Source organism: Podarcis melisellensis (genome assembly GCF_964234715.1).
Source record: "Podarcis melisellensis genome assembly, chromosome: Z".
NCBI classification, from domain to species: domain Eukaryota; kingdom Metazoa; phylum Chordata; class Lepidosauria; order Squamata; family Lacertidae; genus Podarcis; species Podarcis melisellensis.
In genome coordinates, this window is record NC_138547.1 from 18,799,488 (window position 1) to 18,822,140 (window position 22,653).

Consider the following 22,653-nt stretch of genomic DNA (forward strand, 5'->3'; position numbering starts at 1 on the left):
ACTCCTTAGCCTTTTCTTCTCCCAAAGAAGGCAGCAGAGGTTTAGGATCTGAGTTTTCCATCTCCTAGTTAAGCTTCCTTCATAGGTTGATGAGCTCCATCTGCCCCTCACTTCCCTCTACAGCATGTTCAGAAACCTCCTTCTTGACCATTGGACCCACTATTAGTCTCTCTTCTCAGTCTGCTGGAGCCTGTCTTCATATGCAGGTGATGTCCCTAACTCACTTAGGTTTTGAGAACCATTGGCTACTCTCACCTGGTTTAGCTAGCCAGTTGAAGCTGTTTCCTGGGGTGTGGCTGCTGTTGCATGTTGACAGCTTCTAGGAGCCACAGGTGAGAGCTGAATGCAGGGTGGGGACCCCAAGGTGGACAGACTACCCCAAAAGGAGCATGAAGTGTCCTCCACCAGTGGTATTACCCCTCCCCTCACACCCCATACACTCTGGGGAATGAGAAGCCCACATTCATTAATCTTTTTGCATATTTCAATAGGGACTAGCAATGTCTTGTTGCAAAAACCTAGACTCACAGAAACCCAGCATAGGAAAAGAGTTTCAAGGTTGAGGTCATGGGCATCAAACTGAGAGCAGCAGCTGCAGTAGGATCAAAGAGCAACCAAGGATACAGGAACACACCAGGGTGGGCTGAGGAAGACCTTGTGGCTCAAGCAAGGTCCAGCTGAAACAGCAGCCTTTTCAACCCCTTCCTGCCCATGAAGTTCCAGTGGCCAGATTGGGTGGGGGGGCAGAGTGTGTGGCTTGTTGCAGTTCTGTGGGTCACTGCATGGGACAGCTGCATGCAGGCCCAGCAGCTGCTGAGGGAGTCCAGAGGCTGGGGGGCATCCAATTATCCCCCCTCCCCGAATTTTGAAGGGGGTGCTGCTGCGAAGGTCAGGAGGGGGAGACTGGGGGAATCCCACCTGAATCTGGCCTAAGGCTGCCTTGTAGCCTTTGGCTGCTAATCCAGATGGGCGACACTATGCTCAGGTTCCTGTCCAGTGTCATGGGAGGGAAGGAGAGAGAAGCGCCTCTGCAGACCCTGCTAAAGTGAGTCCCCTAGCTACTTGCCTGCCTGCCAGCCAGCTAGCCAGCCAGATGGAGGAGTGAGCTGCCTTCTGCCTTTTCCCTTTCCCCTGCCTTAAAAAAAGGGGGGAACCCACCCATCCCCATTGCATCAGAACTAGGCAGCATTCCTGGTGCTCTCATGTCTGTTTCTGCTGACTCACAGAGTAACTTGCTGAAGGGAGAGAAAAAAAACAACCACCCAAAGTTCAGGGCTGGACATCCCATCCCACCATACTAGGCAATGAGCTGAAGCAAGAAACCGCCTGCTAGAGGAGAGAGAGGGCGTGAATGCAAAGAGGTATATTCCTCTTCTGCTTTGCTGTCGTGGTGCATTGGGGAGGCGGTTTGAGGCCAGCCGGCTAGCCTGGGGGCTTCTCAGCAAATGCTGCCTCGGTGGCTCTGCTCCGCATCTGCTGCTCTTGTCCTTGTGGTGGTTGCCTGTAGATTTTGGGCATCCAGCCTCCTCTTCCTTCTTCGGGGTTCCTCTTTTTGAACTGGGACCCTTCGGTACGGCATGCCACTTCCCATTCTTTTCTTCTTCACCTGAAATATTGAAATGCCAAGGCTTGCCCAGGCACTATCAGCACTGTGAACCACCCCCATCCCTTCTTCTGAATGCTTCCGTACTATGAAGGTGGGGGGAACCCCACCCCACCCCAACTACAGCTCCCCTCCTTGGCCTCAGTATCTTGGTCAGCATTCTCTGTAAAGGTAACATTACTTTGGGGTTGTTTTTGACACCCTCCAGAAAATGGCTGTGGTTTGGGAGGCATATTAGTTGGGAAAGGTGGTTAGAAGGCAACACTGCCTTGGGTTGCTTTCCTCTTTGTGGAAGCTGTAATAAGTGTGCTGCTCTTTGAGAAGGAGCTGTTGTATGTTTGGGCAACTTGCTCTGTTGGTAGCAGTTACTTAGGAAGCCACCTTATACCAGGTTGGAATGTTAGTCCCTGTAGCACAGTGTCGTTTCACTGACAAGAACCAGTGGCTCTCCAGGGTTTCAGGCAGGAGGCAGTCCCAGCCCTTACGTGGAGATGCTGCCAGTAGGGCTTCAACCTGGGACCTTCTGGATACAAAGCAGGTGCTCTGTCACTGAGCTATCTGGCTTCTTCCTCTAATGTTTTGCCTTGATAACATCTTTCCCCAACCTTTCTGGGGCTGATGGGCGGGTGGGGGGGAGAGACTATAGAGTGCTCTATAGAGTCATAAGAGCCCTGCAGCTGGACCTGCCCAGAGGCATTCTGTTCTCACAGAGGGGAGCCAGATGACTAGTGGGAAGCCCATAAGCAGGACCTGTGTGCAACAGCACCCTAGCTGAACCACCCTGTGATCTTCAGATGAAGTGCAGTACAATGGTACCTTGGGTTACATACGCTACAGGTTACAGACTCCGCTAACCCAGAAATAGTAGCTCGGGTTAAGAACTTCGCTTCAGGATGAGAATAGAAATCGTGCTTTGGCGGCGCGGCGGCAGCGGGAGGCCCCATTAGCTAAAGTGGTGCTTCAGGTTAAGAACAGTTTCAGGTTAAGAACGGACCTCCGGAACGAATTAAGTACTTAACCTGAGGTACCACTGTATACAAATTTAATTAATAAATAACAATAAAACTGTCCATTTGACGCTTTGCACAATAGCTAGTAGCTTTTGATAGCCTTTTCCTCTGTTGGAGCCAGTGTTGTCTACTCTGGCTGTCAGTAACTGTTCAAGGTCTCACCCAGCAACTCCTCCCTCTGTTCCTTTTAACTGGAGGTGTCTGCCTTGGGGGATTGAACCCGAGGTCTTCTGCCTGCAGAGCTGCTGCTATGCCACTCAACTGTGGCTCCTTGCCGTGGATGAAAAGTGGCCACTTGTCAGGATTTTGGAGAGCAGTCCTTCAGTGCCTGCAAACCTCATTGATTTCAATAGAACTAGAGCTTCTTAACAGAGTGCAGGATTGCAGTGCATAGGACCCAATATAGAGAGTGTTATGCACCTTTAAGGTGCAGCCACAATAGTTTCCCCAGGAGGTGGTTGGAATCCAGGCTCACAGGTCTGGATCTTGCATTGTTCTAAGTGGTGCATCTTCACAGCCAGCAGTGTGGGGATTTTAAAGGGTTTGGGCAGCTTTCCCCCTTTCAGCTCAAAAGTGCTGAAAGATAGTCTGGGGGAAAAATGTCTTTTTGCACACAAGTGCCACCTGGGGGGCTCTGTGGATTTCCCCTCATACCTGAAAACTGAAGGTAGGCCATACACGCAATACGGTAGGCTGCTCCTGCTGCTCCTTGAAGTTTACAAGTCCCTGAGCTGCAATCACCACAGCATCCTTCAGTTCATTCCAGAGTAGAACCTTGACTTACCACCGCCCCTATTTGCGAACAGTTTGACTCGCAACCATAGCAAACCTGGAAGTAAATACCGGGTTTGCCATGATTCACGCACGCGCACAGAATGGTGCTGCCACTGAATGTGCACACACAGAATGGCGCTTCTACCGGTGACCCGGATCAACTCACGAACGGACCTCTTGAATGGATTCCGTACGTGAGTATAGGTTCCACTGTACGTCTGTCTGTCTGTCTGTCTGTCTATCTGTCTATCTTTGTTAAAATCTCTCTGTCTCAGGAGACAATGGAGGAATGCGCCTTTGGGGCAAAGTCAAACCATTGGAGAGTTACAGTGTCTGCTGTGGCTGTAGAGATTGATGCAGGAGAGACATGTGTTATTGTAGCTAGGGCAGATGAAGGTGTTAGTGATCACTGTTAGAGATGTATCATGGCGTTTCTTCTCTTTGCCCTCCTCCCAGCAATCATTCCTCCTCTGGTCACTGCTATGGATACACGACCTGTCTACAGGCACTGTGGTCATTTGCAAGAGATTATCACACAGCAGGGTTGATGTCACTAGCCATCATGTCTTGTTTGCAGACATCTATGTAACACATGGTTGGTCTGCTAACTGGCCTGGTCCCTGTAGCCAGCTCCCTGTAGAGTACGTCCTTGGGGATCCTTCCATCTTCCATTCTGTGGACATGGCCAAGCCAGTGTAGACATCACTGAGACAGGAATGTGAACATGCTGGGAATTTGGGTTTGGGAGAGCATATCTTTGTTTGAGACTCTGTCCTGCCATGTGATGCCCAAAATCTTCCTGACGCAGTACATGTGAAAGGCTTTGAAGCATCACTCCTGACAGCTGTTAGTTGCCCTCCACTCACTTCCATAAAGCAGCATGCTCTAGATGCAAGCCTGGTAGACCTTCATCTAGGGTATTGGTCATTAGCATCACATTCTCCAATACCCTTTTGGAGAGGTGAGCCATTGCCAGAGCTGCCTTGCCAATACACTTGTCCAGCTGAGTATCAATGGAGAGGCTGCTGGTTATGGTGGAACCATGCAGACAAAATTGTCTATCACCTCAAGTGTTTGGTCACCAATGCTGATGCATGGAGTGCTGGCAATGTCCTGACCCAGGATGTTGGTCTTTGTCAGGCTGATGGTAAGGCTGACCTCCCTGCAGGCTTGGGCAAAATGGTTGATGAGCCTCTGCAGAGCTTCCTTGGAGTGTGCTGTAAAGGCTGCTTCATCTGCAAACATCTCTCTGATAAGCACCCGCTGCACTTTTGTCTTGGTGCAGAGACATGATCATTTTGTGAAGCTTTGGTGGGCACCACATCTTGTTGAGCAGTGTGAAGAGCCTGTTTTGGCTGATGAGATCAAAGGCCTTTGTCAGGTCTATGAAGTTGATGTGCAAGAGGCATCTCTGCTCCTGGCATTTCTCCTGCAGCTGATGCATTGAGAAAATCATGTTGACTGTTGACTTCTGAGCTCTAAAGCCATGTTGTGGCTTGAGATAAACCATGTTGGCGAGTGACTGTAATCTGTTGAGAAGTACACAGGTGAAGGCTTTCCCACAGTACTCAGTGGGGAGATTCCATGTTAGTTGTTACAGCCATGGTGGTCACCTTTGTTTTTGTAGAGGGTCACAATGCAGGAGTCATGCATGTCTTGTGGCATAGATCATTGTTTCTAACACTTCAAGATAAAGCCATGGAGGTGCATCATGAGGGAGGAATTGAAGCCAGCTTTCAGCACTTCTGTTAGGATTCCATCCTGTCTCGGGGCTTTACCACATGCTTGAGAGTTGGTGGTATTCTTCAGCTTGTCAAGGAAGGGAGCGACATCCCACTCTTCCAAGGCAGGCAGGCAGGACACTGTTGACTGCTGTGTCAGAGACCATGTTTTCCCATGAGTACAGTTCTTGGTAGTGCTCTGTCCATCACTTTGTCTGGTTGCTGCAGTCTCTGATGATCTCTCCTGGCAAAAGTTTTTAGTGGTGCAGTTTTCATGACTGTTGGTCCAAAAGCTTTCTTCATGCCATTATACATTTTGCAAGTGTTGCCAGTGTCAGCAATGAATTGAATGCTGTGACACAGCTTTAGCCAGTAGTTATTGGCACATTATCTGGCAGTGTGCTGGGCATCACTCCTTGCCTTTCTCAGTGTAACAGGTGTCTTTTTGCAGCGCTTGTAGTTCAGAAGAGCCTTGCGCTTTACAGTGATAACAGGCTCCATGTCCTTCATGCCAACCTCAAACCAGTCTGGGAACTGTTGGTCTCTTTTGCCAAAGGAGGATATACCGTATTTTTCGCTCTATAAGACACACTTTTTCGCTCCTAAAAAGTAAGGGAAAATGTGTGTGCGTCTTACGGAGCGAATGCAGGCTGCACGGCTAAGCCAGAAGCCAGAACAGGGAGAGGGAGTGTTGTGCAGTGTTCCCTCTCGCTGTTCTAGCTTCTGGTTTAGCTGTGCAAAGCCTCCGCAGGGCAGCGGGATGAAGGCACCCCACTGCCCTGCAGAGGCTTCATGGGCTGTCCCAGAAGCCAGAACAGCGAGACAGAGCGGAAAGCCCCGTGAAGCCTCTTAGGGTAGTGGGACGAAGGCTCCCCGCTGCCCTGCGGAGGCTTCGTGCAGCTCTTGCGGGAAGTGAGGGGAAGGACAGAGCGTGTGGCTCTGTCCCTTCCCCCACCTCCCAGAAAAGCCCCCAAGAGCCGCGCTCCCTTTAAAGAGCACGCAGCTCTTGTGGGAGATGGGAGAAGGTACAGAGGCTTCAGCGGCTATCCCAGAAGCCAGAACAGCAAGAGGCTATCCCAGAAGCCAGATCCCTCTTGCTGTTCTGGCTTCTGGGATTCAGAATTTTTTTCTTCTTGTTTTCCTCCCCCCATAACTAGGTGTGTCTTATCATCTGGTGCGTCCTATAGAGCGAAAAATATGGTAGCTGTGTTGTAGGTTGCCTCTTTGATGTGTTTCCACCTTACTTCAACACTTGTTCGGCAGAATCACAGAAGCATTCACAAAGTTCAAGTATGATTTTTCTGCCACTGTTGATTCGAAACCACACTTTGTGCTATGGGTCCTCTTTGGCTGGAGATGGATCTTGCTTGCCACCTGGGAGTGATCAGTGTCACAGTCAGCACTGTGGTAACTTTGTGTGACGCAAACACAGTTCAGTGCCGTTCACCTGGTGATAATCAAGTCCATCTGGTGCTAGTGGCCTGACCTTGGATACTTCCAGGAAATTTGCTGTTTTACCTTGGTAGAGAAGAACAAGTTTGTGATGCGGAGGCTTTGATACAAGCACAGCTCAAGCAGCCTTTGTCTGCTCTCATTAATGCTGCCAGTACCAAAGAGGCGATGGGTAGGAAAACTAAAGCCCAGAGGCCGGATCTAGTCCAATCATCTTCTACATCTGGCCCACGGGCGGTCCGGGAATCAGTGTGTTTTTACATGAGTAGAATGTGTTATTTTATTTAAAATGCATCTCTGGGTTATTTGTGGGGCATAGGAATTTGTTCATCCCTCCCAAAAAAATATAGTCCGGCCCCCCACAAGTTCTGAGGGACAGTGGACTGGCCCCCTGCTGAAAAGGTTTGCTGACCCCAGAAAGAGGCCTATGCAGTTGTCCCATGTGTGATGATCACCCCCTATTTTTGCATTGAAACCTCCCAGCAGAAATAGGTGTTCACAGTCTGGGACCCTCCTGACAGCCTGGTCTAGTTGCTTGTAGAACTAATCCTTGGTTTGTATGTAGGGGAACATAGTGGGAACATAGACACTCAATATGTTAACTGGACCGAAGGTGGTTGAGAGGTGGAGGGAAAGCAAGTGTTCTGAGCCCTCAGCTGGTTCTGTCGCAGACAGAAGAGAGTTCCCCACTGTGAATCCTGCGCCATGAACACATGGGTCTTCTGGATGACCTCCTTGCCAGAAAATGGTGTAGTTCTTCTGTCAGAGTCTGCCATTCGAAGCGAGTCTGGTTTCCTGTAGAATGGCATGTCAGTGTTTGAATTTTTTCAGATCACAGTCTTCTATGAGTCATTAACTTGCAGCAGTTCAGTGGACGAGCGAGGACACATGGTTTTGACATACCAGCTTGCTAGGTGCAAGTGGATTTGTTTCTTTTATTTTTTTACCTGGTATAGTAGTTTGGTCTGTTTCTTGATTGATACTCTGAGTTTCAAGCACCCATTGAAGCAGATGGACAGTGGCAGGCCATCACTTTATTGACCGAGGACTGCCTGGCTTTAGGTGGGCAGTAGCTGACAAGTGAGACATGATGATCTCTCCCACTGACAAAAGCTACCCATTGTGCTCATACCTTACATCAATCAGACTGAGCTTATAACTCATAACTTCTGCTTCCTGCGTTTTTGCTGCGTTTTGCAGCATTGAAGTGATCAGGGCATAGTCCTGGGCAGTGTGTATGGAGGTCCTGGGCTGCTCAGAAGACAAGACTCTTACTGGCCATACTGATGTGGTGCAAAGGAATGCAGAGAAATATGTTTGGCACCAGCTTGGCTGCAGGAGTTGCCTGACAGAGGTATATAGTTAGAAGCCAACTGGCTAGACATGTACATGGCTACAGAACTGATTTTTTACTTGCGAATTGTTTTTTAGTTTAAAAATACTTTACCCTTCTCTCCAGCAAAATGATAAATGTGTTTTAGCATCGGGGCAGCTGAAGCAAACCCCACATTCCTGTAGTCATGTTAGTGCTATAATTTAAGTGAGTTTAAAATGTGAAACTGCAATACACAAAGAGTGTTTTGGGTTTTTTTTATTAGGGTTGGTAAATCTCTGCGTTGTATCTAACCAAGTTTTTACTCAGAAATTAATGGAAATTAATTTTGCTTGGTGTGCCCTGAGCCTGTCTAATGTTGGATGCAACTCTATATTTTGTGCAGAAGCCATCCTGAAGTTTGGGGTGGCAACTGGGGGAGAGGGCAACATGAACTGGGAGATTCTCAACTGCAGCCATCTCAAGAGCCACCCATCTCAAGGCCATTAAGTTCTAGGTCTGAAATTCCCTAGTGCTACGACCACTGAGGCTGGATCTGTCTGGTGCCTATTGCTCCACTTGTGATAAGGAGACAGATCAGGCTCCAGGTCTCTCCCCTTCTGAGGCCTTTAAGTCTCTTTTTAAGGGATAACTAGAATTCAGACAGCTTGTGTGGCAACCATCTGTAATGCAACAAGGCTAAAATCTGAATTAACAGTTGATGAATTAACTGGAGAGAGAAATGACCCCTTTTTGTGGACATTTTTGAAACTCTAGCATCCCTCTCTTTCAAGGAAAGGAAAAAGGAGTAATTTCCTGCTTCTGTGGTTGCTGAGTAATATAAGCAAACACAGACCTTTGAAAAAAGCAAGTCCCAAATTCATGATTGATTGATTTTTCTTTTATTAGTTACCTACCCTTTGTGGCAAGGTGGGTTACATTTTTAAAAAGTGGTATTTATGTGGGGAGGCTCACCTTAAGAGTGTGTGTGATTTTGGGGGCCCGTGCTTGCATGAGAGCATGGTGTCCAAAAGCGTGTGAGATTGCGGTGCCCCAAAATATGTGTTTTTTAGGTGCCATGTTTTTGCATGGGTCATGTGACTTATGCAGGAGTGTGGCCTGGAAGACACGTGTCTTGTTTTGCGCTGGGACATGTTGGAGGGTATGACAGCACCATTCACGTAACAAAAACTACCACAGATAACAACATTTTCAAAAGTAGGGGGGTCCATAACTTGGCTTTTGAAAAACAGGGTCCTCAGTGCTTAGCTACGTAATTGGGAACCACTGATCTAGAGGCTCTCAAGATGATCCTTATAATTTCTGAGCGGGCAGTATATAAATCCTTTTATATGTGTTAGTAAATAAAAAATGGGGTTTGCTAATACTTCCCACCAATTTTTAAGCAGCCCTTCCCCAAAAGCTTCAACAAACAGCAAATTTAGATTATATTGTAGGAATTAGAAGCTGTGTGTGTATTTGGGAGGTTATGCATCATTGCAAGTTCAGCCAGCCAGCCCAGGAGGTTCCCTTTTAGCCCCTTGCTAGCCTAAGTGATCTCTAGGGTCGGGTCAGGTTGCCGCAAATGGGGGGGGGGGGAGGGAGAGAACATCAGTGGCAGCTGGACTAGTGAGGCCAAGAGAAACCTTAATGCACACTCCCAGAGGGCCCCCCTCCCCAATTTCCAATTGTTTCACTGGAAAATAAAAGTGTTGTGAGAGGCTTTGAGGGGGGGGATATGATAGGATGCTTCCCCCTCCCCTCCCTGGAGTTTCTTTTCTACCTAAACCTTCCAGTCCTCCAGCGGAGGACCTGCAGTCTTTGAGAGAATGTGTCTTTCGGGTTGGGAGTGTCTTGTAAGAAGGGGCTCAGGTCTGAGTAATGGTGCAAAGGGAGGAGTGTGGTGTGTGGAGTGGGGGTAGAAAGTGGAAGGCAACTGGCTCTGTGACCTGAAACACTTAGTCTTAATAACATGCACTGTAGAAGGAAAACAGGTCTCTGTCCCAAGGAGATTCCAGTGGTAATAGACCAGGCTTCCTCCAGCAGTTGCTGGGGGATTGCAAGCAGATTCCAGAGCACATAGTGAAAATTACACAGGGGCATGGGGTGGGGACCATGCTGCAAGGTGGGCTCAGAGCCAGCTCCAGCACTGGTATTGCCCCGGGTCAGGCTCAGGGTTTTGAGGCAGGCTCCAGGGCAGGCCTGTTTTGTGAAGGGTGTGTGTATGTACACCCCCCATGTGTGCGTACACCCCCTCCTTTTGTGACACCCTGGCCATTGACCTTATCAGGCAGAAGGAGGGGATAGTAAAAGGTGGGTGGGGGGTATTTTGCCTTTGCCCTGGTTCCTCCTGTCCTTTGTTCCTTCTCACCCTGAGGAGTTAATGGAGAGCCTCCGCTGCGCCAGCTCTGCAGACTGTTTGGAATACTTTAAATGCTTTGACACTCTGGATGTGCTGGATGGGAGAGGAGGCGGTTTGCAGCTTAATTCATATGCAAAACTGTGCCATAAATCCTGAGCCCTGTCTCAGTTGCTGTGGCACCACTAAGCATTTCATCAGCGCCCCATACAGTATTTCTGCCATCTTTGTTTGCATTGCAGTGACTCATCAAAAGTCTGTCTTGTACCAACACCCTGAGCATTCCTCTGGCACTGATCCTTCTCCCCCCCCCCCTCTCCTCCCTTTCTCTCTCTCTCTCTCTCTCTCTCTCTCTCTCTCTCTCTCTCTCTCTCTCTCTCCCCTCCTTTTCTTCGGAGCTTCAGTTTGAAACTGGCCTTTGCTTCAGGTCTCTCGTCAAAGGGCTCTATTCATTGCAGAGAATGGCCTGAATGTTAAGCTGCATATCCGGCCCTGTTCATTGAGATGCTGCTTTGCGCTGCTCCTGCTGAGGAGGTTTGACTTGAAGCTGAAACTCCTCACAGCAGAAGCAAGGAGGACAGGCAGGAGGGGCTGAGGCGGGAAGGACTGAGGCAGGAGGGATCACCTCCTTATTGTGCCCCCCCCCTTCCAAGCAGCCTTTGCTGCTGCACTGGAGAGTTGGGTGCTGAAGAGGGGGGTTGAGGAGACCCTTCCAGAAGCAGGTGCTGTGGATTTCACACCACTTAAGGTATGTTCACATGAGGGGGGCACATCCCTGTGCTGAATGCTTGGGCAATGTGATGCAGCTGCAGAATGGGGCTATCCTAGCTGGCAGCTTTGCAGGGGTGGTTGGAGGTAGTGTGTGTGTGTGTGTGTGTGTGTGAGAGAGAGAGAGAGAGAGAGAGAGAGAGAGAGAACAGAGCAACCCATTGTGTGGTCACTTTTCTAGGAGCAGTCAGTTTGCAGGGAGGAGAGATCTTTTGGAGTCTAGTTCAACTAGGTGCTGTTGAAGCAACTCAGAATCGGGACCTCCTGTGTGGAGGGGGTGGACTGTGTGTGCGGTTTTTTTGGGGGGGGAGAGAGGTCTTAATTGTTCCTGTGTGCCAAGGAGATGAAGGGAGGCGCCATTGAAGTCATGGGGAGTTTCTCCCTCCCTGGCCTCAACCAGCTAAAGAGAGGCATAGATCTTGCTGGTTTAAGAGAATTTGTTGGCGTTTCTCCGCATGCTGCCTGTGTTTTGGTGCATGTGGGTGGGGGGAAAGAGGAGGCATCACTGCCATGACATGACGGTTCCCGGAGGATCCTAAAATAGATCCATGGGCTTTGCTGCATTCTTGATGCAAAGGCGAGAGCCCAGGCAGGTGTCTCCTTTGCATGGAGGTCAACATCTCCCCTCCCCCCGAAATTTAGAAAGGGGGTGCCATAGAGGAATGCCTTTGGGAGTCCAACAGTTGAGAAGAGTTTCAGGAACTGGGGAGCTTGTCCGTATCCTGGGCTGCTGCAGTAGACGGCAGCCTCCAGCCCCTCTCCATTCCCTGCATCCAGCACTTTGAATGATGGTGGGGGCGGAGGGGACGGACAGCTGCCTGGCCCTTCCTTGGCTCCTCAGCAGTTCCAATGTGCAGGGAAACTTGGAATAATTATGCGCAGAAGTTGCTGCATTTCTGAAGCGTCCACCCATCTCTCTCTCCCCCCTCCTTTCTCCCAAGTTTCCAGCTGTGTCAGCTTTTTCAGGAGCGTGCGCTGCCTGCCCTGATAGTGCCTGGTTTGGAAATCCCATCCCAATACCTTGTTTGGGGGATCATACCTTTTGTGGTGTGTGTACCCCCACCCCTGAAAAAGGGAAAAATCTTGCAGCAGCAGCAACCTGGGTTCAGGTTGGTGGAATCAATGGAGGCAGTTCTCAACGCCCACCCCCACCCCAGCTGGAATGGGTAGCCATCTTTGCCTGTGTTTCTCTTGCCCTGGACTGGATGTGTTGCACTGGTGGTACACTGAGGGCTCTGTGGGTGGGGTGTAGTTTTTTGAACTCTGTTATATTGAGTTTCTTCCTCCCCTTGTTAGGCATGCTCTTCACAGGAGGGGGATTTTCCAAACACTGGCAGAATCCCTCTCCCTGGTACTTTCTGATTCTTGTGTTTCTGCCAGATATCCTCTCTCTTCCTTTCTCTTTTTCACGTGCCTGTTTCCTCTCCTCCCACCCACTCCCCTGCCCCGCCTACAGATGTGCCCTCTCTCAGAAGCCCTGGCCTTGAGCGCGTGAAGCAGCCGCTGAGCCATGTCGCAGATGCTGCACATAGAAATCCCCAACTTTGGGAGCACCGTCCTGGGCTCCCTGAATGAGCAGCGCCTCCTGGGTCTCTACTGCGATGTCTCCATCCTGGTCAAGGGCCAGGCCTTCAAGGCTCACCGGGCTGTCTTGGCAGCCAGCAGCCTCTACTTCCGAGACCTCTTCAGTGGCAACAGCAAGAGCGCCTTCGAGCTGCCGGGCTCCGTGCCGCCCGCCTGCTTCCAGCAGATCCTCTCCTTCTGCTACACCGGCAAGCTGACCATGGCTGCCAGCGAGCAGCTGGTGGTGATGTACACAGCAGGCTTCCTCCAGATCCAGCACATCGTGGAGAAGGGGACAGACCTGATGTTCAAAGTGAGCTCCCCTCACTGCGATTCCCAGACGGCCATGACGGAGGAGCCCTGCTCGGGGCCCCAGAGCCCCTGCCACCCCCTGCAGCCGCCCTCCCTGCCCTATGCTGTGTCGCCTTCCATGCCCCTTCCACTGCTCACCCGCGTCAAGCATGAGACCTTGGAGCCTGCGAAGCGGTCCTTGGAGTGCAGCCTGCGGGAGGCGGCCGGGGGCAGCTCCTCTGCCAGCGCCCCGCTCAAATTGTCGCGCGTCTCCTACTACGGGGTGCCCAGCCTTGCCACCCTCCTCCCCAGCATCCCGCTGGCTCAGTACTGCCAGGGGGAGCGGACGAGCCCTGGGGCCAACAGCCTCCCCACCACCGACAGTCCCACCTCCTACCACAACGAGGAAGATGAGGACGATGATGAAGCCTATGACACCATGGCGGAAGAGCAGTACGGGCAGATGCACATCAAGTCCACAGGCGGCTATGCAGGTAAAAGCCCCCTTTCACCTCCGCCACTTTCATTCTCATGGGACTGTAAAATGAGAGGCATCTGCAGTCAGGCAGGTGTTCATTTCCCTGCATTTTAGAAAAGTAGTTCAGTAGGTGGAGTGTCTGATTTGCAAGCAGATGTTTTGATCCCCAGTTGGCATCTCCAGATAGGGCTGGTAGTAAATCCCCTGCTGGAAACCCTGCACAGCCATCACTGCCAGTCAGTGTTGGTAATACCGAGCTGGGCAGACTGATGTCCTCACTTGGAATAAGGAAGCTTCGCACTGATTTAAGACTTGAAAACTTGAATGGGAACAGTGCTGAATGCAGCTTATTTCCATTTCGGGGTGAGGTCTCTTATTTCCTTCCCTCCTGCCAGATATAGGTCTCCAGGCTCTGTGAATTTGCTGACAGGGAAGGCATTTCTTAGTAAGGAGTAGTTCATTTTTCAATAAGATGTTTTCTGGCGGGAGGGACTGGATCTCTACATGTGAATCTGCCGAAGGTGCCACTGTTGTCCCTTTGGTTCCTTGCGGAAAGTAATAAGCTCTTAATTTCTGCAAGCTTATTGATGGTGTCTATTTCCTTATTTGGGGTGTGTGTGTGTCTGCATGTTCAGAGTTTCCTCCTCATTTAATGAAACTGGCAATGCAGCATTACTCTATGGATCAGTTTCCTTGATGCCGACAGATTTTAAGGGTTGCATATTGAGCATAGCAAGATTGTTGAGCTCTTTCTGTAGCTTAAGGAGCCTGGAAGCCCAGCCCAGGCAGATGTCTCCTCTCCTTCCCAGGAGAAAGAGGCAAGATGCCTTCAGGCAGGATTGGGAATGAGGTGCTGGCTTTGGAGCTGTGTTGAGGTGCTGTGTTCTAAAACCAAAGAAGGGGTGACAGTGTGACTCTACAGTCCAGGCCACTTTGGGTCAGTGTGGTACTCTCGGGGTCATGAAAGAGCTTGTAGGGCAAGAGACACTTTATGGCCAGCCTGGATGCCCCCCGCTGACCCACTGGAGAGACACACTTCTAGCCAAGCCAGCAGGATTTTATAGCCAGAGGCCAGCTAGGTTCTATGTCCATTGATCAGCTAAATTTTGTGGGTGGCTGACAGGGTGCTTGGCTGTCAGCATCTCATGTGCCCAAAATATGTTAGCTCGGGGGTAGGGGGACCTCACTTTGCAGGTGTTTGAAAAAGCTGGGAGTGTCCAAAATGTCAGTGTTCTAATTTGACCAGGCTAAAACTTTCCCTGCCTGTACGGATAGTTTTGGTGCTGAGGAACAGGTGACTCTCCAGGGTCATCTTGTCCAAAGGTGGACCTCCTTTCCCAGGGAGAAACTGAAATCCATCCTTCAAAGCTCACTCAAAACTTAAAACCCTGAGAGAGTGAAGCCAATCTGGTTCACTCAGAGACAGTGATTCCTTGATGTGAGTCGTATGCCAGGGAAACAACAGCCCACCTGGAGCACCTAGTCCAGCCCCCCAACAGGTAGCTCAGCGGGAAGGAACCTGTGGGCAAGACCTGCTGCCAGCAGCAGCAGCTCTCCTCACTAGCAGTTCCCAGCCACTGGCATTCAGACATACTACACATTACGCACTTCTTTAAAACATAGATCAGCCAGCCATCTTAAAGTTTATTTTGTGCAGTGTTACTTATTTGTTTATTTCGTAACTTTTATATACCGCTTGATTGTCAGAAAAATCCTCAAAGCGGTTTACATAAAGTTTTGCTAGTGTTTTGTGTTCCGTTGCGTGCCATGCACCACCCTATCAGTCCCTTAGGAAATGGCGTCATAAATATTTTTACTTATAAATGAACAATAAATTCTGCCTTCGAGAGTGGAGGTAGAACATAACCAGTGTGGCCTGGCTGTAACCATTGGGCCTACTTCCCCAACCCTCTTGTCAGGATCTATTCACATTTCCCACTGCTGCCTCTGCAGAACAGGGGTCATTTGCAGTGGCTGCTTCTGCTTGGCTTCTTGGCCCAAGAGAAAGCGGGGTTCCTGCAGCCTCGGCCATTTGGGATACCCCGGGGTTTTCCCTTACAATCCTGGGTAGCTCTTTCATGCCTCCCTCCTTCTCCCCAAGGGCCTCAAGAGAAGCCGGAGCCGGTGCCCCTGGAAAGCCGCTCTTGTGTCCTCATCAGGCGGGACTTGGTCGCCCTCCCTGCCAGCCTTATCAGCCAGATTGGGTATCGCTGCCACCCAAAACTCTACTCAGAAGGAGATCCTGGAGAAAAACTTGAACTCGTGGCAGGTAAGGACCACAGGGGCAGGTTTTCCTTTATGCTTATGGACTTGTTGCGGTAACATGGCTTAAAAATTGTAAAAATTGTAGAACTCTTGCAATTATTTGTTTCATTAACAAGGGATCTTTTAATTTCTGCTTGATTTTTTTTTAATTAAAAATAAAAATAAAATAAATTTAGAAAAGATAAATTGTAGTGAACCAAAATGTAGAAAATTTTGCTTATAAAATTAATCTGACCTAAATTTATTTTGTTTATAAAATTACTTTGTTATTTATGGTAATATTGTAAATGCGATATCTATTTAAGTAGAGTGTCCCCCCCCCCTTTCTTGTCTTTCACTTCTGAGAACAAATCTAACTTCCTTGGATTCTTATTTCATTTACTTTACATTGTATCTGTGAAAGCTGTGATGTGGTCTTACATTTTTCTAAGCTTTGTTTATGAAATGGACTGGCCACCTTGGTGTCTACCTTCCCTGAGCAACTTCTCAGTATTTAGGTGTGAAGGGAGTTTTAGATACGAGACCCCAAGAGCTAATCCAGAGCATTTCCCCCTTGTCAGGCCTTCAGTGGGGGGAAGAAAGGTTGCCTCCCTGAGAGAGCAGGGGCTAGAGGTGGGCAGGGCCAGGGTGCCCTCACCTGGCAGGAAGAGAATGTGCCTTTACTGCTGGCCATTCCAGTAAAGAGTGAAAAGGCTGGATCTTTTGCTGGGGGTGGTGATCCTGAGGGATCTGAGGACCCTCCCTTGGGTTGCCACGCTCAGGTCACAGACAACTCCTTTTCCTGCTGCCCAGGTCACTTCTCTGGGGTATGTCAAAAATCTTTGATGCTTCAAGATGATCTGAGTCAGTATTAACTGCTTGCATGTTTGTGTCCTGTTGTACACCTTGCAGAGCAGAGCTGGGGGTGTGACTTCTTGACCTCTTACTTGCTCTCTCCTGCATTGCTGGAAGTTGGACATGATGACCCTTGGGGTCCCTTTCAACCCTACAATTTTATGATTCTCTCTCTCCACCCAGGCTCCGGTGTTTACATCACTCGGGGGCAGCTGATGAACTGCCACCTGTGTGCAGGTGTGAAGCACAAAGTTCTCCTGCGGCGCCTGCTGGCCACGTTCTTTGACAGGTAGGGCACAAAGGAAGGGCCCGTCCTCCTAGCTCCTCTTGACCCAGCCAGCTTCTGAGCTGCTGCCAGGGAGCCAAGTTTGGAGGGAGCAGGAGCTTTAAGTGATGGAAGGGAGGGAAATTACCCATCACATTTTGCTTAATGGGAATTAAAAGTGTTTTTAATTTGTCTGTCAATGGAGGCCACATGTTTCCTAGCAGAAAACATAAATATGAGGACGTGGGATTGTGTCCAGTGTTAGTCCTGTTCAGAGTAGACCCACTGAAGTTAACAGACATGACTAGCTTAGGTTTGTTCATTTCAGCAGGCCTACTCTGGTTAGAGCCCTTCATGTCTGTCTTTACCAATTATCAGAAATGGCTAAACCCTGCCCTGGGGACACTACACTGCAACACAAAGGGAAACCAGATTAAGATTAACAACCATGCTGGGTGGAATTTGTGTGTGTGTGTAGATCCTGTGCATTTGCACATGTAAGAGTCTGAGGTGGCTGTACTCAGCGCTGGCATGAAACCTTCAGGAGGTTGGCTAGAGGGGAAAAACAGCCCTCGGGCAGAGAATGTTTTAGCTCCCGCTGGGAGCGGGGAGATCTGGGACCATCAGCATATGGATCCGCAGGTCGAGGGCAGACAGACCACTTTCATTTTGCTGTTCTTTGAAGGAGGTGCAGTGTACACAAATACTCGGAGGTATAATAAGACAATCACAGAGCCTAAATTGGACACTGCATGTCAATACATTTGGAAATACACATGGTGACAGATTTTGTCCCTTATCCTAGAATCGCAGAATGAGATGCAGACGATTCTTCAAATAACTGGTGTGAGCATAAATATGTATGTTTAATAATTCCTTTAAATGGGCTGATGAGTCTACTGGCAAGTGAAAATTCTCTTGCCTCTTCTTAGCAACTAGTATTTGCACCATCTACAAAGAAATAGCTTCCAGAAGTTCTTGACACTGCATGTCTCTGTAGGTCTATAGATTTGGTTAGTCAAAGAAATGGACATGTAGGTTGATGTCTCCGTTGTGCTTTTCTCCCCCCTGAAAAGCTGAAACTTTGGGGGGTTTATCCAGTGTAAGTAATTTGAAATTGTGTTCAGTATTTATAATACTATGAAATACCGTTTTAAAAATTTTGTTCTTTGGCCATGGTGAAGATTCCTTAATTTCTGCTGATTTGCAGAGTGAGCCTCAACAAGCCACAACTGATTGGTTTGTATTCTCTCCTGTATGAGGTTTTTTTTTGGGGGGGGTGTACCTCTTTGGGCTTCTGCTTCTCCCTCTCTTCTCCCCCCACCCATTCCTCCATGGAAGCTCCTTCAAAGTCTGCTGCCTGAAATGGGCTCTTTCCCATGCTTTGGATCCCAGCTGTGGGTTTTCTTTGAATGTGTTCTTGAGATTCTGCTTCCCACTCCTTCCCGGGACAGGAACACACTGGCCAACAGCTGCGGAACTGGGATCCGGTCTTCCACAAGTGATCCCAGCAGGAAGCCACTGGACAGCCGGGTCCTTAATGCTGTGAAACGTAAGTGTGGAGAGGAAGAGGAGAAGGAGCCTCTGAGGGTAGATGGGGAGCTATTCGGTTTATTTTACATCTTCCTTTAGTTGTGACTCCTGCCTTGCAGGAGGTTGGACTAGAAGACCTATGGGTCCTCTACAATACTATAATCTCCAATTATAGATTAAGAGACTCTTGCTCTACCAACTAGCTACTCTATTATTCTAAGGGGTCTGGATACAAATGCTCCTTCTAAAAAGACACCAAAGCTTTAAAATCCTGCGTTTTGGCGTCAGAACCCTGTTTACTGCCTTTTTGAAAAACTGTTTTTTAAAAAAAAATAATTTTATTGGGTTACAAAGGTACATACATTATCTCTGTTTTCAGATCATAAAGTCCTTTCTACAGGGCAGTTCTATTCAATGTGAGACAGTATGTTGTAAACAGTATAAGGTTGGGGGAGAAGAGAGGGGGAAATGTTTACTGCCTTTTGTGTGTGCTGACAAAGTTTGTTTTTAAGTCAGGGCATGAGAGGGAAGATCTTTGAGTCTGTGGCCACAGCAGATTTTCTCTCTACTAAGCTATTTTGTGGCAGCCCCAATTGGTTGAGCTCCTCCTGTTTCATGAAATGCTCATTGTCTCATGACAGCAATGTGGAAAGAAGCCCCAAACAGGGGACCCTCCTTAGAATGTTGTCCCTGGTTGAAAGAGCAGGCAGAAGGGGTGTCAGAGAATTTGGACACTGACGGAGCCAGGCCAAGCCATGTTGGCTGAAAAAAGACTGCTGAGAGGTCATGAGCCAGAAGGGGCCAATAGGAAAGTCACTTGGGAGGGCGGTGCTGGGAGGGAGAAATTTGCACTTCAACTGTATCCTCAAGGCAACTTGCAAGAATTAAATAGTTCCACTAGCAAATTAAAATGCAGCAGCATAAATCTGATAAGGACAAATGAGACCAGATGCATGCAGAGCCAAAGCAGAGGGTATGCTCTAAAGAGTGTGTGCAGTTTTGCTTTGGAAGGTGAGGAGCCTGCCTGGGCTTCTTTAAAAAGAAGGGGAAATTCTGCCAAATGAAACTTCTACCACTACAGGATTATGTCCTTCTGTGCAGCTCTTGAAGGACTTGGAGGCTCTCTCAAGGTCTGGACTTGGGAAATCAAGGCCTGAAAAGCAGTGTAGGGTTAGGGTTCGTGACTCTGGCAGCTGCATGACTGGGATAATTGGCTCTGAGAGGGGGATGAGGAGAGGGAGGCCTTGAGTTGAGCAGTGCCAGAGAGGCTCTCAATAAGTACAAGTTGTTTGTCATCCGCAGAGGCTGGGTCTGGTCTTCTCTGTGCTTGCTAGCTAATTTCCTACCAGCCGGGTGAGGTGTGATTCAAGCTGTTGAATGCAAATCTGGAACCATTCAACCTTTCTTTCTTAAAATAGTGAATAATTCACAGTCTTCTATGGGACCTTCCAGCACTGTCTCCTTATCTGTGCTGGATGTTACAAATCTTGTAAAGGCGCCTTTATGCAATCTGTAATTTTATGGCCATTGTTCCTGATGCTGGGGGGGGGGGGGAATGTTAAAACTCTGCCTCTGTTGTAGCTAAAACACCCCCTTGTCTTTGCAGTGTATTGCCAGAATTTTGCCCCAAGTTTCAAGGAGAGTGAGATGAACGTCATCGCAGCCGACATGTGCACTAATGCCCGCCGGGTGCGGAAGCGGTGGCTGCCGAAGATCAAATCCATGTTGCCGGAGGGTATGGAGATGTATCGCTCCGTCATGGGCTCCACTACCAGCAGTATCTCCCTGGACCCTGAATTCCAGCCTTCTGCTTCTCAGATGTTCGAACAGCGGATCTACGCGGAGCGGAGGGGGGATTCTGGAACCATTGTGGCACTGAGAACTAACACGGTCACTGTGGATCAAAGCAACAGATCCAGCCAGCTGTTTGAGCCGAATGAGCAGGGGGAAGGAGCCAGTTCTGTCATCCAGGAGTCTGCTGGCCCAGAAGCAATGGCTTTGGAGAGCCACAGCACCACACCGCCTTTCGAACAGGGCCCATCTGGGTCCACTAGCCGGCCGGAGACTCCGGCAAGACGACCGGAAGGCCCCTACGGAGGAGGAGGAGGAGGGACTTTGTGAAAGAGCCAGGATCATGCTGGGCTTGACCAACGAGGGATCTCTAATACTAAAGCTGCTTGCATGCATTATTAATACAGAAAAAAGAGAAATGTGATCAAACCATTTACCTACTGAACTGCTACTGTTGCCTGAGAAAAATGTGATTTTTATTCTGCTTGTGTTTAAGATGGATGAAGGAAATATCACATTCGTTATACTGTAAGCAACTCTAGGCCTAAGGCAACCTACTTAGGGAAAACGGAAATGAAACAAACCCCAGGCTCCTTTAAAATCAAAAATCCTGAGGTTTGTCTAGAAGGCAGTAGGATTTTGTTTCAAAAGAGCTAAGCGATATTCCTCTCCCCCATTCATCCTCCTCCTCCTCCACCACCATCCTCAGCCCTCCTCTTCCTCTTCCTCCTCCTTGTGATGGGGCATGTACAGAGAGGGGAGGGGGCAAGGAGCTGATGGAGGATGAGGAGGAGGCCTTGCTGGGGTTGGCTGCTGTAGGGTGAGGTTTTGGTTTGGTTGCTGCACAATTCCATTGCTTGGACCTTTTGCTTGACTTATGGACAGGGAGGATTTTTTTCAGGCACAATCCACTAGGAATTTATCCTGTGCAGGTACTGTTGGGACGAAGGGACATTTTTGCCTGGAAATTCCACCGGTGGCCAGTGCTCAGGATATTTGCTTGGATGGAAAGCCTTAATTGCTCATTTTCTTCCCTTGATGGTGGCCCCTGCCTGGTAGTGGCACCAGGGCACCACACTTTCCTTTGTGTCCCCCTCAGGCAATTGCTTCCCCCAGAGTTTCTTTGTTTTGTTTTGTTTTTGTTTTTTTGGAAGGTGAGCGCAGTGCTCTTTCTGGCACAGCAACACCCTTCGGCTTCTGAAATTATTTGAATCAGGTTGGGCACATGACACCATTTGTGGGTGTCATGGATTTCGTCCTGAGGAGTATTGTGTTTGTGTGGGTGTCTGGCTGCACAAAACATTCCAGAATGACTCCCATGATACTATTTGGCCTGCTCTTAGATACAGGGGCATCTTTGAGCTTCATTTTGTTTAATGCTGAAATTTTGCTGGCAGAGATGGTGAAAGCCAAAAGCTGCTTGGGCTGGGCAGAGGTGCCCCCCAGGGGACTAATACTGAGGGCCTCACTCTATCCTGATGCATCTCATGGGACCGGGAAGGGAGGTTATTGTTAGCACTGAGTGGTGTGTTGATGGAGGTGGAATATGGTAAGGCTCTACTGGGCCAGAGTGTGGGCTGCAGTTGCTGTTCTTGGCATTTCTGAAGGCATTTCTGAAGGAGCAGACAGGGAAGAGAAAAGAGATCAGAGGGAGAGGTGAGAAGGGAGTCACTAATTTGAGAGTTTTGTGGCACACTTGGCCAGAATGGATGGATGTACCCCAAACCCTATTGTTCCTTTTTAGGATCTGTGTTTTCCTTTTTGATCCCACTCTTTTTTTTTCTTTTTTTTTTGAGAAGGCTCATGTAAAATAGGCAGAACAAGTTTTTCAGTTCTGATGGCTTGAGCTGCTTTGTCTGGTAGGGTGTTTCTTAGAGAGGTACAGCTCAACTTTCACATCTGAAAGGTGTTGGGTGCAGAGCGAACTTTGGCCAAAGGAGAACCAGCATGTGTGCAAGAGACAGAGCAGGTTGGGGTGGGATCTGGGCTGGGGAAGCAGGCAGGCAGCCTAGCTTGCTTTTGGGGTGGTTGTGTGTCAGGGGGAGAGCAGCCTCATTTTTGCTGCACTCAGCACCTCCCCCTAATATATGTCGGACAGGCGTGGCAGAGGAGAGAGTAGGGGGAAGCCACCATGGCCCGACTGGGCTATTTCATAAATGGAAGGGCAAAGAGGCCCCTTCTCTGGTCTCTCGTTGGATGGCCATTGCAGGGGGTTGCCTAGATTACCTTTGGGGGTCCCTTTCCTCTCCACAGTTCTATAAGGAAAAGGTGCTTTTGCTCTGGGATCTGCCCCTTTTCCAACTCCAAAATGGGTCCTTGGCAGCCATCCCCTTAGCCGTTCTAGAATGGTTTATCCCAAGATTCAGTCACCTTGATCGAAACACAGGAGTTACTGGAAGGCCCCCACCTGGTATGTGAGAGGAGATGCTTCACTATGAAGGGTGTGCTGCTTAGGAATCTCTCCCCTTTCCTAGCCCAAACCCTCCTTGATGTAAGGGTTTGTCTCTGCTTTTCTAGGCAGGATCCCTGTGTGGGTTTCTGGGAAGGGACCACAAAGAGCAGGCTCTTGAGGGGAGAGGGGAGACAGACTGAGTTTGGGGGGATTTTTCAGGTGCAGAAAGCTCAGGACAGTGG

At 49.1% G+C, this 22,653-nt stretch overlaps 1 protein-coding gene across 4 annotated transcripts in view; it reads left to right on the forward strand.

The window, feature by feature from the left end:
- Positions 1-21,725, forward strand: part of NACC2 (NACC family member 2) — a 57,221-nt gene extending 35,496 nt beyond the window's left edge. For 3 of the 4 annotated variants that reach the window (XM_081897854.1, XM_081897856.1, XM_081897857.1), the window contains exons 2-6: positions 12,456-13,347; positions 15,433-15,600; positions 16,614-16,719; positions 18,150-18,247; positions 19,835-21,725. In XM_081897854.1, coding sequence (XP_081753980.1) covers positions 12,510-13,347; positions 15,433-15,600; positions 16,614-16,719; positions 18,150-18,247; positions 19,835-20,349 — 1,725 coding nt within the window. In that variant the 5' untranslated portion in view covers positions 12,456-12,509 and the 3' untranslated portion in view covers positions 20,350-21,725. Of the gene's footprint in view, positions 1-10,262; positions 10,980-12,455; positions 13,348-15,432; positions 15,601-16,613; positions 16,720-18,149; positions 18,248-19,834 lie in introns of those variants that run through there. The other variant, XM_081897855.1, reaches the window with a different exon arrangement.
- The last annotated feature ends 928 nt before the right edge of the window (positions 21,726-22,653 follow it).